Source organism: Euleptes europaea, chromosome 2 (genome assembly GCF_029931775.1).
Source record: "Euleptes europaea isolate rEulEur1 chromosome 2, rEulEur1.hap1, whole genome shotgun sequence".
Lineage (NCBI taxonomy): Eukaryota > Metazoa > Chordata > Lepidosauria > Squamata > Sphaerodactylidae > Euleptes > Euleptes europaea.
Window position 1 is genome coordinate 75,688,291 of NC_079313.1, and position 15,502 is coordinate 75,703,792.

The 15,502-nt window shown below is 44.2% G+C and overlaps 2 protein-coding genes across 2 annotated transcripts; both read right to left on the minus strand.

Moving 5' to 3' along the window:
* Positions 1-147: 147 nt before the first annotated feature.
* On the minus strand, positions 148-8,171 carry NSUN4 (NOP2/Sun RNA methyltransferase 4). The gene is made up of 6 exons (XM_056844424.1): positions 8,132-8,171; positions 5,474-5,877; positions 4,530-4,684; positions 2,102-2,256; positions 1,134-1,258; positions 148-466 (listed from the first exon to the last, which is right to left on the minus strand). The coding sequence occupies exons 2-6, from the start codon at positions 5,821-5,823 to the stop codon at positions 190-192; spliced, it is 1,062 nt and encodes a 353-aa protein (XP_056700402.1). The 5' UTR covers positions 5,824-5,877; positions 8,132-8,171; the 3' UTR covers positions 148-189.
* Positions 8,172-10,395: 2,224 nt separating this feature from the next.
* On the minus strand, positions 10,396-15,364 carry LOC130473673 (cytochrome b-c1 complex subunit 6, mitochondrial). The gene is made up of 4 exons (XM_056845241.1): positions 15,314-15,364; positions 13,175-13,204; positions 11,991-12,152; positions 10,396-10,452 (listed from the first exon to the last, which is right to left on the minus strand). The coding sequence occupies exons 1-4, from the start codon at positions 15,362-15,364 to the stop codon at positions 10,420-10,422; spliced, it is 276 nt and encodes a 91-aa protein (XP_056701219.1). The 3' UTR covers positions 10,396-10,419.
* Positions 15,365-15,502: the final 138 nt, after the last annotated feature.

The window sequence follows — 15,502 nt, forward strand, 5'->3', positions numbered from 1 at the left end:
TGTTGCTCCCCACCGCATGGATCACCATGGTAGAGGTTTTTTGGCAACAATCATAGGCCATAACCTTTACAAGAAAGATGTTTGTGCTATTTTGTAAATTCAACCCCCCCATAACAACATCTAGTGACAGATGTCAGAAGCAAAGCTGGGTACATGTCCTCCCTCCTTCTACAGCAGACTCTGTCCATTCTATCCCAATCTGTGCAATTTGCAAAAATACATAGGACCAAAGTTGGCTGTGAGGTGGGGAAGAACAAGCTCCCCAAGTCGGCAGTTTGGAAAGAAAGAAAATGTGTCCTGGAAAAGTCTCCGGAAAATGCTCAGGTCTTCAACATGGACATCGATGTCATATTGGATTTTCAGTAACTCCACTGCTCTCTCAACCACATACTCATTTTGAAGCTGAGACAAGGTACATGTTGAGTACACCACCTCTCCTCCTGGCTTAGCAGCACGGATCCCAGCACTGGAGAGGGAAAAGAAGAAAAGTATGTTAGGGGGACTGTATCATGTAGCAGTTCAAAGAGCACACAGGAGCCCCAAGCTGTGGCTCCTTACTCTGACCTAAATCCCACTGTTCATTTCTCCAACCACAAAGGAACCAATTAAATTCACAGAATCAGATTCTTCCCATGTCCCATTAATCTACCACTTGCTCCATCATTTTGATGAAGCATCATCATTTTGCTCCTCCTACAATGCACCTGTAATTTTTAAATTTTCCCACCCCTGAGAACACTGCTCCCTCCCACCCCGTTATGTTGTCATGTTCTGAGCTGTGTTTTACAAAAAGTCAGTATGATACTGGAATAATTATATTCCTATAGGGACTTTAGTTTGGCTGGAACCTCAGCTTTTAATCTGCTTGGCCTCTAGTGGTAAGTAAGAATCTTTAGAAGTCCAGGCAAGGATGCATTAAATAATGTGGCTGTTTGATTTGTTAAAGCCACAAATTATTAAGACAGATATGTGGGGCAAACGGGCAGACAAGCAAACAGTTTTGTAGGCTAGTGACGTCTGTGGACTTCTTTGTAAAGCCACGAGCCCTATTCTACAACACAGTTTAATCCAGTTCATGGTATAAACAGATTAGCATGGTGCAGCAGCTATTGCCTATGGTCAGGATCACTCACACAAGCAACTCCAGCTGGAGCATTGGCAACATCTGACGCTCCCCTTTTCTCATGCTTTTGAACATGTTATTGTCCTCTTCCATGACTGAGTGCCGATCGTTTGTGCATGGCACATCCACAAGCACCTGCACAGGGGGGAAAAATCCTCCTAGTAAAAATGACAAGCTCCCACCCTCTGTATTCCCCCAAACCCCTTGCTTATTTCCTCCCAGCCGCACATGTCTAGGCAGGCTTCTTCTGACCTGTTTCACTGTTAGGATTGTTTTTCTACACCTGTGAGGACTAGAAACTGGCTGAGGTTTATTTAGAAAACTAAAATTCTCAGGTTCATTTGTAATAGGTCTTAGTGGACTATAAGAACAATCCTAAGCAGATCTGTTCAGAAGAAAGTCCCATTTATTCAGCTGTGCTTACTCCCAGGAAAGTGTTCTTAGGATTTTAGTCTATGTGTTAGTATGCACATCATCAAATTCACATCCCATCGGCAACTATTCATAAACCCCTTGCACATAAAATGAATGCTCATACAGCCAAGTCAATGAAAATTAAATTATCTCATAACCATACATTTGCATAACTAGAAATGTTACTATCAACATTACATAGGATTAGACTTAGACAGGAACTATTTTCAGTTCAATAACAGAAACAGATTCTTCTACACTACATTCAAAGTCTTGCTTCCTGAAGCTATGCAAGGAGCATTCAGTTTGGTTACTTAATTATCAGAAAGAACACTTGTGTCTTTGTTCCAAAAAGAAAAGGTATAGGTCTGATCTTTGTAGTTACCAGTGATACCACTAAAAGAAAACTGCAACATGGAACACAATGTTTTGTCTTGTCAGAAAGAGAAAAAAAAAATCTAAAAGCTCGTTTGCATGTTCAGCAGCAGCAAGCATCAAATGATACTTCACCAATGGCAGGGCAGTGGCCCCACTCCCAAGAATTCTGTCTAGGATATTTCTTACCCTATCGTAAGTGTTTGCCTCTAGGTCTCCCCACTTCCTTCCGTCCCACGACGTAATCCGCACTATGTCACGGATGTTTCGGGGAATGTAGCTACAGAGAACGCTATTCAACCGGCCAGTACGAGAAATAGAGATATCATTGGCTGCTAGCTCTCCTGTTGCAAGAAAGACATCAGCATTAACCAGGAGGAGGAGTCAAATTCTGGGAACTGTTCAAAATCTGTGCATGACTGAGAACCACTGGACACATTCCTACATGCCACTGGCATTGATGCATGTTATTTGCTCTCTCTCCCATGAACAGGCTACACTACTGTAACTCACTCTATGCAGGGCTGTGCTTAGGACTGCTGTGGAAACTTCAGCTAGTCCAGAATGCAGTGGTGCGGGTCCTCAAGGGGACCCCTTGGAGAACACACATCCAACCAGTGCTCCACCAGCTGCACTGGCTCCAGATTGAGCACCAGATCAGGTTTAAGGTTTTGGTATTGACCTTCAAAGCCCTAAAATGTTGGGGACAGTCATACCTCTGGGACCACCTCTCCCAATACACCCCCCAAAGATCGCTTCATGCAGGAGAACATCTGCTGGTGATCCCCAGCCCAAATAATATCTGGCTGTCCTCAACCAGGCCTTCTTGGCTCTGGCTCCTGCCTGGTGGAATGCTATGCCCAGTGAGATTCGGGTCCTGCAAGACCTAAAGGAATTCCACAGGGCCTGTAAAACTGAACTGTTTTGGCAGGCTTACAGTTGAGGACAGCGACAGTTCATCTGGCTGGCCTCCCCTCCTCCCTTCTCTACCCCTGCTATGCCTCCACAAATGGTGTAAATATTATTTCTGCTACATCATGGGTATTATTATTATTGTGGAGGGTGCCTGGTTTTATTGTTAGATATTTTTAATGTAATGTATGGATAAGTTTTAAATTGTTTTAAAATGCTGTTAGCTGCTCTGAGCCTGGATTGTCCAGGAAAGGGTGGCCTATAAATCTAATAAATCAAATCAAACAATCAAACCACCGTGTTATGTTCAGCATGTCATCTCTGTAGCTTCCCTAGAGAGTAAAGATAATGATCTTAACGTGGAACTGGAGTGGCCCAGAAGAGCCTATTAAACTTCCTATCTCAAGGCAGCCCCCTGAAGATTTGTCTACATAATCCAAATCACAGTATGATGTGAGCAGAGAGAAGTGAGATGCATCACACCAGAACACCTGAAGAGCAGATGGCTCCAGACAATTCAAACAAGTCAGGCCAAGTTACGTACTACAGCATCTCTAAGGCTGCATTCCTACATATACTTACCTGGAAGGAAATACTACTGAATACAGTGCAGCTGAGGCTTGGTCTACATATGCAGGAGAATGCGGAGATAAAATGGTGAAGTACCACGTTCTATTGCTGGGAGGGAAGAGGGGTCCCATATACAAACTCCCTGGAAATACAAAATAAACAGCCCATCAAGTAGAAAGGCAAGAAGTTGTCACAGAGGTTCTCTGTGCTGGGTTTTCTATTTGCAAGAAGTTACATAGGCAGCATTCCAAAAGGTGATCATCTACCTGCCACACTCTATTCACCTTCCTTAACACTCTGTCACCTCATTCTGCTGCACATGTAGACCATTCACAACTCTTTGTTACAATTTTCTTTTGTGAGAGAAGAAGAAGTAGCTGCTCAGGGAAAAGAGGGCAACATACTGAGTGAAACTACTTTTTTCATGCAGTTCACAAGCCACACATTAGCCTTGCAGAAGACAGGCAAGGGAAAGCGATCTGCAGTACTAAGGACCTTAATTTTATATGAGATTTGATCAAAGTTTAAAGCAGTGTACAACAAGATTAACATTAAAAATATGCACACGCCTTTGCATCGAACATCTTGAAATGGAAAGACGGGCTGCAGACTTTAAAGCAGGGGTGGGGAACATCAGGCCTGGTGCAGCAGATCATGTCGTGCCACCAGGTGGGCGAGTGTGCCACTGGTTGGATGCCTGCCTGCTTGCCTGTGCACGCAGGGAGGGGGGGTCATCTGGGGCAGCTTCCTGCTTGGGGCTTGGTCGGCTAATTTTTAAGTTGATAATTTTGTATGGCCCACGAATGATGTTACAAATATCCAAATGGCCCTTGGCAGAAAAGAGGTTCCCCACCTCTGCTTTAAAGACATGGCCCTAATCCCAAGCCCACTTATTAAGGGGCACGTCTCCTGCAGGGAATCTCACTTCTGAACAAAAATGCTTAGAAATATCTCCAAATCCATAGCTTCTATTATGTTTAAGGAAAGGAAGACGTGCCACAGAAGACTCCGATCATGGAAGTGGCTGTCCTCCATTTCGGCCTCTCCACTGAAGTTGCCTTTGGCAACCTAATCTAGGCAAAAGTAGGCAAACGGGTATCATCTATAGAGAAGATGGGAAGAATTTTTTACTTACGACAACATCCAGTCTGTAGAAGGGCTAGCGTCTTTCCACCTGGTGCTGCACAAAGGTCAAGGACAAAGTCACCAGGCTGCACATTGAGAGCCAATACAGGGAGGACTGATGCAGCATCCAAGAGGTAGTAGCCCAGAATTCCAAGGGTGTCTGGTCTTCAAAGGAAGGAAAAGCAGGACACTAAATCAACCATATGTGCAAGACATACAAACTGTGCAACAGCTGGTATTTATAAATTTGTGGCTGTCATTCATGCTTTTGCAAATAACGTTCCAAGTACACAGAGATTTCAAGATCATAGTAGGGATTTTGACACCAATCTACTTTCTCTTTATCTACCGTTTTTTTAAAAAATATTTTTTTAAAAAAGAAAACAACATACACATACCCATTCGTTTACGAATTGGGCTTCTTCCAGGGAAATCAATTTACATTTTTGAATAATATCACGATTAGCCAATGCCTAACATATATGCTTAGCAATACTAATTAATGCATCCTCTAGTTGTTTCCAAATCTTAATTCCAAGGCTATAATTACTAACATTATAAATTTTAATTACTAACATAATACTTCTATTTTACTCTTACTTTATCTCTTATTTTAACTCTCTATATATTCACTGAGCATTCGTTGTCTCTTCTCTTGAATCTTCATTTAATTTTTAACCCTATGGATCTCTTATCCTATACTTTCCAGTTAACATACTCAAAATAACATTTCCATCTCTTTATCTACCTTGACTTATCCTAGAAGGGAAGACAGTATCCATACTCCATGATATTAAGTGAAAAAGCTTCTAAGCAAAAACTAAAGAAACAATCAGCAACAGAAAAGGGATTTGTTGCCGCTGACAGCAGGCAGATATTTTAGGAGATTTCAAGAATGAATCTTTTCAATTTGACAAACACTGAAGAGTACCAGAAAAATCACCTGTTATGTACCTGGCTGGAAGAAAGAGGCTAATGTCTCCTTTGGGGAATGTGTAACACTTGATGTTGGGGCTAATTAGTGTAGAAAGACAAGGAAGTGATTCTGGTTGAGACTCAGCAGGTACAGCCAGAGTTCCTGTTAACATGGCTGGTTCACTAGCCTGTTTCCCTCCTGTGGAATCCAGATTTTGCACCACTTTCTGAGATTCCCAGATGAAATCCACCGCATCCAGACGTTCCAGTTCCTGAGTGACCTGCTGTATATCGGAGAAATTGTTGAAAAGAGCTCCATATTTCTGCTCTGAGAGAAGACTGATACGGATCGAAGGCCAGAGGCTGCCAAGCTGCACACTGTAATTCATGTCGAAGTTCTGCAGAGCCAGTCTGGTAGCAGGGAGGCGAGGACGGGTGGCTGCCTTTAAAAGGATTAAGAGCAATAGATGTTTAAAAAAAAATAGGTTCCCCAATGGGTGTAAAGAAACAATAGTTCCAGACTAGGGATTAGTCCCAAATGGGACACAGTGGCACGGGGTTGCTTCCTCATGCCCCACAACCTGTGGGTCCCATTACAGTGGAATCAGCCAGCATCTGTCTTAGAATATCTGGAGTAGAACCATAGGCTCGATGGGGCTGGCTACTCATCAGATGAGATTCTGAGAGGCCACTGCCTGCAGGATTGCCAAAGCTGAGCTACCTGGTGTTACTGGGTCTGCAAACTTTGTGTACCTTGGAGAAAGTACCAAATCTGCCCTTCCAACTGAATGAACTGCACATTGTGAGTTAAGTCAGAAAGCACAACCTGAAAAGCATTATTTTCTACCTTATGTTACTAAGGACAAAAATTAGCAAAGTAGCTGTACCCAGAAATCTAGAGATGGAGAACATTTGCAATCAACCTTGAATAAATGAAGTAAATCACTCAGTCAACAAACCTGCCTTTCCAAAGCATGCTCTCTGGTTATCTAAGATTATAGCAATGGGGGGGGGGCATGTTCCACATGCACATTTTTATTACTATAAGATTCTACCAAAAAAGCCAAAGAAGGTTGTTATGAAAACAAAGTCGGGAGGGCAAAAACCTGAGAGGAAGGGGATAAAACATCTTAAATAAACACAAACCAAGGTGATGCATTGCAAAGAATCCCATGTCAAAAAGAAGGAATTAGCTGCAAAGATTCCTACAAATCTTAATAAACTTTTGAGATGGTATTAAGAAGTTCCTGCTGTCCATCACAGCCCCCAGTGGTACATAACTTAGCAAAAACAGTTTAAGATTTGCTATGGAAATCTGTTTGCATACAGGAATGGTGAGAGCCCTTTTCACATTTCACTGAATGCATGTACACCCTTAGTAATAGAAAAGAGCAAGAATCCAGTAACACCTTAAAGACTAACAAAATTTCTTACCCTTAGTAAGAAAGAGCCCTAGAAGCTAAAATGATTAAACTGAGGCTATCACATTATGAGAAGACAATAATGCTAGGAAAAGTAGAAGGCAGCAGGAAAGGATGTAGTGACGGTATATAGGAAGCCATGGCCCTCAGTTTGCAAGACCTGAGCAAGGCTGTTAACAATAGGACGTTTCAGATTAATTACTGGGTAAGCATAGATAAGGTTGCCACCTCTGGGCTGGGAACTACCTGGAGATTTCATGGGTGGAGCCTGGAGGGGGGGGTTGGAGAGGGGATGGACCTCAGCAGGGTATAACACCAGAGGCCACCCTCCAAACCACCCATTTTCTCTAAGGGAACTGATCTTGGTTGTCTGAAGATCTCCAGTGCCACTTGAAGGTTGCCAACCATAACCACAGGTCGGAAGCAATGGGAGGCCCTTAGCACACACAAGAAAGAGCCAACACGTGTTCTCTTTACAAATGAAATTGGGAACCACTACCCGTGTTTAAATCACCCCTTCATACGTAAGAGTAAGAGTAGCAGTTCTCTTACAAAGGCATTTCAAAGGGAGATTGGAAAGAGAAACTGCTGAATTACAGTTGATATTCAAACTAAAGTCAATGCATTTACCTGGGCTGAATAAAGACCTTGCATTCATGGCCCATTACCAATGCTGATTTCTCCACACCCATCTCTCCCCTGGACATCCCAGACTCTTCTGCATACCACACCTAATGCCTCCTGCTATTCACATTGACATACCGTTAACATTTACATACTAATGCTTGTCTGAATTCACCCTCCTCTACTTAAAGACAGATGGGTTCACATTTTAGCTGTATCTGAAGAAGGGAGCTGTGGCTCACGGAAGCTCACACCCTGCCAGAAAATATTCTTGTTAGTCTTGAAGGTGCTACTGGACTCTTTGCCCTTTTCTACTATCTGAAGAAGTGAGCTGTGGCTCACGAAAGCTCCTACCCTGCCAGAAAATATTTTTGTTAGTCTTTAAGGTGCTCCTGGACTCTGGCTCTTTTCTACCCCTTCATATGTGCATGCGTTGCAGCCTAACAATTGCTCAATGCACATATAAAGAAAAATCCAGTGCACACTGTACGCAAACTGTACAAGCGTTCCCTGTCACTTGTGAACAGGACGGAGGGGAAAGTTTGGCGCGGTGGTGGAAGGGGCTAGGAAGCCCTCCGAGCGGTTGGGCGGGATTCAGTTTTGCCAGTAACTCCTCCAGGGCCGGAGTCGCCCGGCCCGGCCTCCCGCTCACCCATTTCTTCTTGTGCTGGCGCCTGCAGGAGGTGGAAAATGCTTTGGCCCACGTCGGTCCCAGGAACGGCCACCTTTCCCCGCCAACACGTGCAGCCGCGGCCACAGCCGCCATCGCGCGCTCCAACGCCGCCGCCAGCGCCTGCCTGCCTGCCTGCCTGCCTCCTGCGCCCAGGCGCCGGCGAACCGTCCGCGGCCAGGAGGAGGCGCCGTCCCTGGCACGACCCGGAAGCGCCGTGGCAGGGACGGTCCTGTCGGGTCGCTCGTTTCCCCGCCCATTTAGATTAAAGGAGCCCTGGAAAGAGGTCGCGCCAGGGAACACCGGTCTCTGGCGGCAGGGTCTACCTTAAGAGTAGGGCCAATCAGGCGCGGGAGGCTGCCTAGCGTCTGCTACTATCATGGCTTGCGCTGCCTTCAGGGCTCTGCACTTTTACATGTGTTTTAAACAGGGGCCCGTTTATGCACGGGGAAGGGGGGTTTGCCTTGGATTTGCCGCTCTTTAGACGCACATTTCCCCCATCCAGATAATTCACCGTGGGTAGCCGTGTTAGTCTGTCTGCAGTAGTAGAAAAGGGCAAGAGTCCAGGAGCACCTGAAAGACTCACAAAAATACCCTACCAGAAACAATACCCTACCAGAAAATATTTTTGTTAGTCTTTAAGGTGCTCCTGGACTCTTGCCCTTTCCCCCATCCGAATTCTCAAAACTCTGCATGGAGGCTTACTGTTGAGTTTTGAGAATTTGGAAGGGGACAACGTGCATCTAAAGAGCGGCAAATCCAAGGCAACACCTCCTGTGCATAGATGGCCAGGGTTTCTTTCCCGCTTTTCAATAAAACGATCCACGGAGCGAGATCCCAAAAAATTAAAGCCGCAGTACCCAACTGCTTTAAAACATCAGCAACAAACAGGTCAAAAGTTTTTTTTTTTTAATTGATTAAAAAATAAATAAAAAGCTCCAGAGATATCGCCATAACATAAAAGGCCCTCCTTTTTCACAGCAGCCAAAATCCCCTCTACTTAAAAGATGGAATACAAAGTAAGAACTTGTTGGTTGGTCCGAAAGATCTTAAAACAATTGTATGGAGGAGCTCCTGGGCTTTTCTCCAAATGGTGAACCCTTGAAAATAAAGAATGCTCCTTCTCATTTATTTATAGAATGTATATCCTCCTTTTCAACACATTTCAAAGTGGCACACAATCACAACATAATTTTAACAGTTAAGCACAGATCATTAAAATCCAGAACAGAGAATCAGCAAAATGTCTAAACCCAAGAAATGGTCCAGGGAAAACTAACTCATGTACATGGTAACTGCCAAAAACACTATATAAAAACCTGCAGGGAGGAAAGCCGGAAGGCAGCAATGGATGGATATCCCAAAACAGTGGCTCAAACTGAAGGAACAAGCACAGAAAGTTCATGATGAGGTAAAAGGCAGGTATGTCTGCTTCACAAGGGGGAGAAAGGTATCTCCTCCCCACCCCCCTATATGATGTGTTTATTGAGCTGTACCAAGTACAGAGACCTCATATCATGTGCTTAGTTTTTAGGCCAGGAAGTTAACCTATATGCGATAAAATGGGTCACAATACAAAGAACATTGGGTGCTTTGCAGTATTTTGTACATGTTTAATCGCAGAATGTGGTGTCCCCGGCCCAAGAAGTATCCAGCTGTCCTCAACCAGGGCCAGTGCTTTCTTGGCTCTGGCTGTGGTCTGGTGGAACTGCCAAGAGACCAGGGCCCTGCAGGATTTAGCTCGATTCCACAGGGCCAGGCCTATGGTTGAGGGCAGCAACTGTTGCCATTAAAATTGGCCTCCCTGCTCCTGTTCCATCTTGCCCACCCACCTCCTTCTCCTGACCGAAGGGTTTATTAATATACTGATTGGCACCTTGGATCTTAGAACATATAAACTGGTTTTTTTCAGAGGTCTCATTGATACTTTATTTTGCATTATAATCTATTGTTTTATAATGGTTGTATTATGATGGTTCTGAGCTGCCCTGAGCCCAGCCTCGGAGGGATAAAAATCTAAGAAATAAGCAAACATTTTCACATGAAATATGTTTAATATGGAAAACCACAGAAACACTGCTAGCCATGTAACTTCCACAGAACACAGCAAAATCTGGGTTGCAACTGCTGAATAATTAGTTACAACTGATGGTTGTGTTAGTCACAACTGCCGACTTCCACATTTTCAAGACACAGATGTAAAGCAGCATGTTTACTCAGAAATGCTCAGGTTTTGCATCAGGGATGAGGAGTTAGGTTTGTATGAACATTTATTTCAACTTGCTGAAGAGTTTGTGAGCTACCTGGAAAACAAGAGATGAAGAAAACATCAAATGAAACTGAATTCAGTAGCTTCTTTAGCAAATGAATCTCACTTCAATCTTTACACAATCAAAGTCCAGTAACATTTTAGGGACTAACGATATTTTCTAGGATACAAGTTTTTTTGAACGATTAAGTGAGCTTTAACCCACAAAAGCTTGCAACCTGAAAAATTTCATTGGTCCTTAAGGTGCTATTAGACTCTAATTTTGTTCTTTTAGTACAGACTAACATAGCTACCCACCTGAAACTATCTTCTGTCTTTGGGGTTCAACGGCATTCTTACAACACACACTGTAATCCACTTATACTTTTAAAATATTGTTACAGATATTTGTATATTAAGCTGAAGAGGTGAGGGGGGGCCTCCTTGGAGATTTTCAGGTGGCGCTGCAAGGCCTGCCTGTTTGCCTGGTCGTTTGAGGGGATTTGAATAGCAGGCTTCTTTGAAGGGGGGAAAAGGGGCTTGCTATTTTATCTTTGGTTTTAGCTGGGGATGCTTTAACTATTATTGTAAGCCACCTTGAACCAAGAGGAAAGGCAGGCTATAAATGTTTTAATAAATAAAGTTCAAGTTCTATCCACAGAACGGGATGCCTCAGGTGCAATGGCAAAACAATGCTGAGAGCCAGCATGGTGTAGTGGTTAACAGCGGTGGTCAGGAGCAGTGGACTCTAATCTGGAGAACCGGGTTTGATTCCGTTCCTTCACATGAGCGGCAGACGCTAATCTGATGAACTAGGTTGGTTGTCCCACTCCTACACATGAAGCCAGCTGGGTGACCTTGGGCTAGTCACAGGTCTCTTAGAGCTGTCAGCCACACCTACATCACAGGGTGTCTGTTGAGGGGAGGGGAAGGAGATTGTGACAGTTTGATTCTTCCTTAAGTGGTAGAGAAAGTCAGCATATAAAAACCAACTCTTCTCCTTCATGATCTGGCACTTTGTGAACGAGTTCTGTGCTTGAAAATTCTCCCCTTCCCTTGAACATTTCAAGCCAGGTACACTTCTACACTCCCCCTAGAAGCTATTATTGCAAACCAGGTTTGAAGCTAATTTGCAATCCTGGTTGAAACAGAGAATGCAAACCATGGCTGGCCAATTCAGATGAAATAGCAAAATTACTATACTGTAAATCACTGATAGATTCCAAGAGAAGTGGAGAGGCACTGTGGAAGCACAAGGGTTTTTCATGCAGTGCTGAACCGTGGCTCGGCTTTACTATTTGTTTAGAAAAACTGAGATGGTTTAAAAGTAAAGGCTGATGAGTTTGACAAATACAGAATTAATCTTGCATTCTCAACAGGTCTTCCTAACCCACGGGATATCAAAATGATGTTTTAATTCTCCATTAAAAACTAGTATCCAGATTCAGCAGCTGCTCCTTAACCAGTATATGTTGAAATCTGAAGAACATTTCAGGTTGTGGCTCAACAATGGAAAAATGGAGCTCCACTTCAACCACATAGAGGCCTAAAATTAATCAAAAGTATTACTAATCACTGCTACAGCAAGCTTACACAGTGGTCTCTAGCATGCAAAAAGTCAAAGAGCTCCTCTGTACACGTCTCTTCTGTGTGAGACCTTGATGACACCCGAGCATCACACTGCTCTAGAACTTCCCGAAGCTTCACACATTTTTCTGTTTTCTCACAATGTTCCCTGATTGTAGTTAATGGATCCTGGAAGAAAAACAATGTATAATATAAAAAGAATAATTAATGAATGTGTGTTGTTACTTAGATTCATCCAAAGGCCTACTAGCTGGAACGTGATATCTGGCTATTTCTTACCCCATATATACAAAATTATCACAAGAGGATTAAAATTGCACTCCAAATGAAGGGCATTAAAATCTTTCCCACTGTTTCAAAGTTACCTACTATCACATTTTGAGCCTTATTACCACAAGCAGGATAATTTAGGAGTATTTTCCCAGAACAAAAATGAACAGCCTTTGGATTTAAAGGGGGGGGAGGTAAAGGTCCCCTGTGCAAGCACCAGGTCATCCCTGACCCATGGGGTGATGTCACATCCCGATGTTTACTAGGCAGACTTTGTTTATGGGGTGGTTTGCCAGTGCCTTTCCCAGTCATCTTCCCTTTACCCCCAGCAAGCTGGGTACTTATTTTACCAAGTTCAGAAGGATGGAAGGCTGAGTCAACCTTGAGCTGGCTACCTGAAACCAACTTCCATTGGGACTGAACTCAGGTCATGAGCAGAGCTTGGACTGCAGTACTGCAGCTTACCACTCTGCGCCACAGGGAGCCTGTACATCATGAAGACCTTTCCTGGGATGCAGCACTTTCATATTAGTTGCAAGTCATACATGACCCACCTCTGCTCTGAATAAAGTTGCCCACTGAACCAAACTTTGGTCTTCCAGATATACTTATAACATGCATTAACCCCCTCTCCCAGCAAAGCATATGAAGCTACAGTATACAGCCCTCAAGACTACTTGGTCCTTTAAGATGCTTGAAACAGATTTGGGAACAGCACAGCTTATCAAAATTGATCCATGCACTTGTGTGTCAATTTATCATGATCACCCCTCCCCCAATACACACCCACATTCTTGTGGGTTTTCTAAATCCAAACGAGAAATTGTTTGGAACAACAGGATTTTTAAAGATGTCTGTTGCCCTCTTGTAAACCTAACAAGTTCTTTTTTCCAATATTATTCTAATTAAAACTCACATACCACAAGTTCTTCCTCTTCCTCCTCCTCCTCCTAGATAAACAGACACAAAGATCAAGTTGGACTCATAAATTCTCTGACATATGCATAAAGTGGGTACATTCAGGTATTGCAAAATTAACGTTTCAGTTATTTGAGGTTTTTTCCCTATAATATAATAGATGCTTTTCCTCAACCTGTGCTCTTGTATCAGTAAGATGGTTTATGATTTATTCCTTAATTTTTGTTTATGATAATAAGAATCTAATTTGACTTTCAAATTGATATATAAATTATAGCAGGTTGGAAGATGAAGGGAAACCTCTCACAATGTTGCTAAATAAGAAAAACGCCATTGTTCAATTACGAGTGGTACATCAGGCCACTAACCGTGCAATCCTAACAGTTACTCCAGTCTAAGCCCACTGAAATCAATGTGCTCAAACTGGAGTAACTGTTTAGGATTGCACTGTAAATTACTTACTGCTAATGGTACACCATCTCTTAATACCAGAACCCCAAAACCATGAGGGAAAGCTTTCACCTCACTTGATTCTGACAATAGTTTGAGAGGGGGATGAATGAAAAAGAGCAACGCAGGAATAAAACTGAGATAGAGACTCTGGAAAAACAGAGGAACAGGCACTACCGATCTTGACTGAGAGCATACAACTCGCATCATAAGCAAATATGGATAAACCAAAGGGAGACATTAAATGGAAAGCACGTGAAACCAACTTATCACAGGATAGGATAACCAGACGCAGCAAGCATGCAACTAGGGCCACTTGATGGAATGCAAGGGTGGAAGATAAAAAGGAATGGGAGAAAGGACAAATAAGCATCTGTTATCCACCCTCAGGATTTCCAGCAGAATTAGCACCACACATGTCCCATAAGGACTTGGGGGGGGGGTCATTTCCACACACTCTCTGCCCCAATTGCCTTTTCTCTTTCCCTCCCCTGGCAGCAGCTGCCGCATCTTCTATGCAGACTCCTCCCTTTTTCTTCCCCCCTTTCAGCTTTCCGTACCCCTGGCAGCCCCTCCCTTTCTCTCCCACCCCCCTTCTGTTTCTCTCCCTTGCCTAGTCTTACGAAATATTCAAACAGAAATGAAATGACACCAATAAAATGGAAACGGGCCATTACTTAAGGGAAGCGCACACGCTTTCCATGCAGAAGGTCCTACACTCGACCCCCGGCAAATCCTGTTAAAAGGAGCCTCAAATCGCAGGCTTTAAGGCCGGCCTTTCTCTGCTTAAGGCACCGCTTAGTATTCCGATTGGGCAAGAAGCAGCTATGGACACATCCATTGGATGATCCTCGTTTCTCAGGCGTAACTGCTCTTAAGAACATAAGAAAGGCCCTGCTGGATCAGACCGAGGCCCATCAAGTCCAGCAGTCTGTTCACACAGTGGCCAACCAGGTGCCTCTAGGAAGCCCCCAAACAAGACGACTGCAGCAGCACCATCCTGCCTGTGTTCCACCCAAAATATTAGGCATGCTCCTCTGATACTAGAGAGAATAGGTATGCAGCATGACTAGTATCCATTCTAACGAATAGCCATGAATACCCCTCTCCTCCATGAATATGTCCACTCTCCTCTTAAAGCCCTCCAAGCTGGCAGCCACCACCACATCCTGGGGCAGGGAGTTCCACAATTTAACTATGCGTTGTGTGAAAAAATACTTTCTTTTGTCTGTTTTGAATCTCTCACCCTCCAGCTTTAGCAGATGACCCTGTGTTCTAGTATTATGGGAGAGGGAGAAAAACGTCTCCCTGTCCACTCTCTCCAAACCATGCATAATTTTATAGAGCTCTATCATGTCTCCCCTCAGCCGCCTCCTTTCCAAGCTAAACAGCCCGAAGCGTCTTAACCGCTCCCCATAGGGCAGTTGCTCTAGTCCCCTAATCATTTTGGTTGCTCTTGAAGGAGAAGGCTCCATTCCTCAATCATGGCTGGCTATTAACAGAGGCCAAGAAAGGGGAACCAGAGCAAAACAAACGAACAAAACCAGCAGGAGAGTCAAGACGCAGAAAGGGGGGGGGGAAACTGAATGGCCCGCGAGTTGGCAGGTGGGGTGGGGAGGTTGAGTCTGAAGAACAAAAGCATCGCCCAGGATAAAGGTCCACCTCCCGCTCCCTCTGCCGCAACAGCGCACCTCGGGATCCCCATCCCGGCCCTGCAGCGCCTTCTCGTCGCTGAACCCCATCTCGGAGCGTCTTCCTCAGCCCAGGCTCGGCGGCGCCAGAAGGACGCGCGAGGGTCACCGGAAGTCCCGCCCCTCCTCCGCAGCCTTTCTAAAGCAGCGCGACGTTCCGACTGACCTTCCCAAAATGGCGGCTGCGCC

Excerpts from the sequence above, each read along its gene's own strand:
- LOC130473673 (XM_056845241.1), bottom strand. The coding sequence starts at position 15,364 with ATGGGGTTCAGCGACGAGAAGGCGCTGCAGGGCCGGGATGGGGATCCC. Across the intron at positions 12,153-13,174 it reads AGGAAGAGGAAGAACTTGTG|GATCCATTAACTACAATCAG; the intron begins GTATGTGAGTTT and ends TTTTTCTTCCAG. Across the intron at positions 10,453-11,990 it reads TGCATGCTAGAGACCACTGT|GTAGCTCACAAACTCTTCAG; the intron begins GTAAGCTTGCTG and ends CTTGTTTTCCAG.
- NSUN4 (XM_056844424.1), bottom strand. The coding sequence starts at position 5,823 with ATGAATTACAGTGTGCAGCTTGGCAGCCTCTGGCCTTCGATCCGTATC. Across the intron at positions 1,259-2,101 it reads AGGCAAACACTTACGATAGG|GTGCTTGTGGATGTGCCATG; the intron begins GTAAGAAATATC and ends CCCCCTGTGCAG. Across the intron at positions 467-1,133 it reads CTCCAGCTGGAGTTGCTTGT|TGCTGGGATCCGTGCTGCTA; the intron begins GTGAGTGATCCT and ends TTCCCTCTCCAG.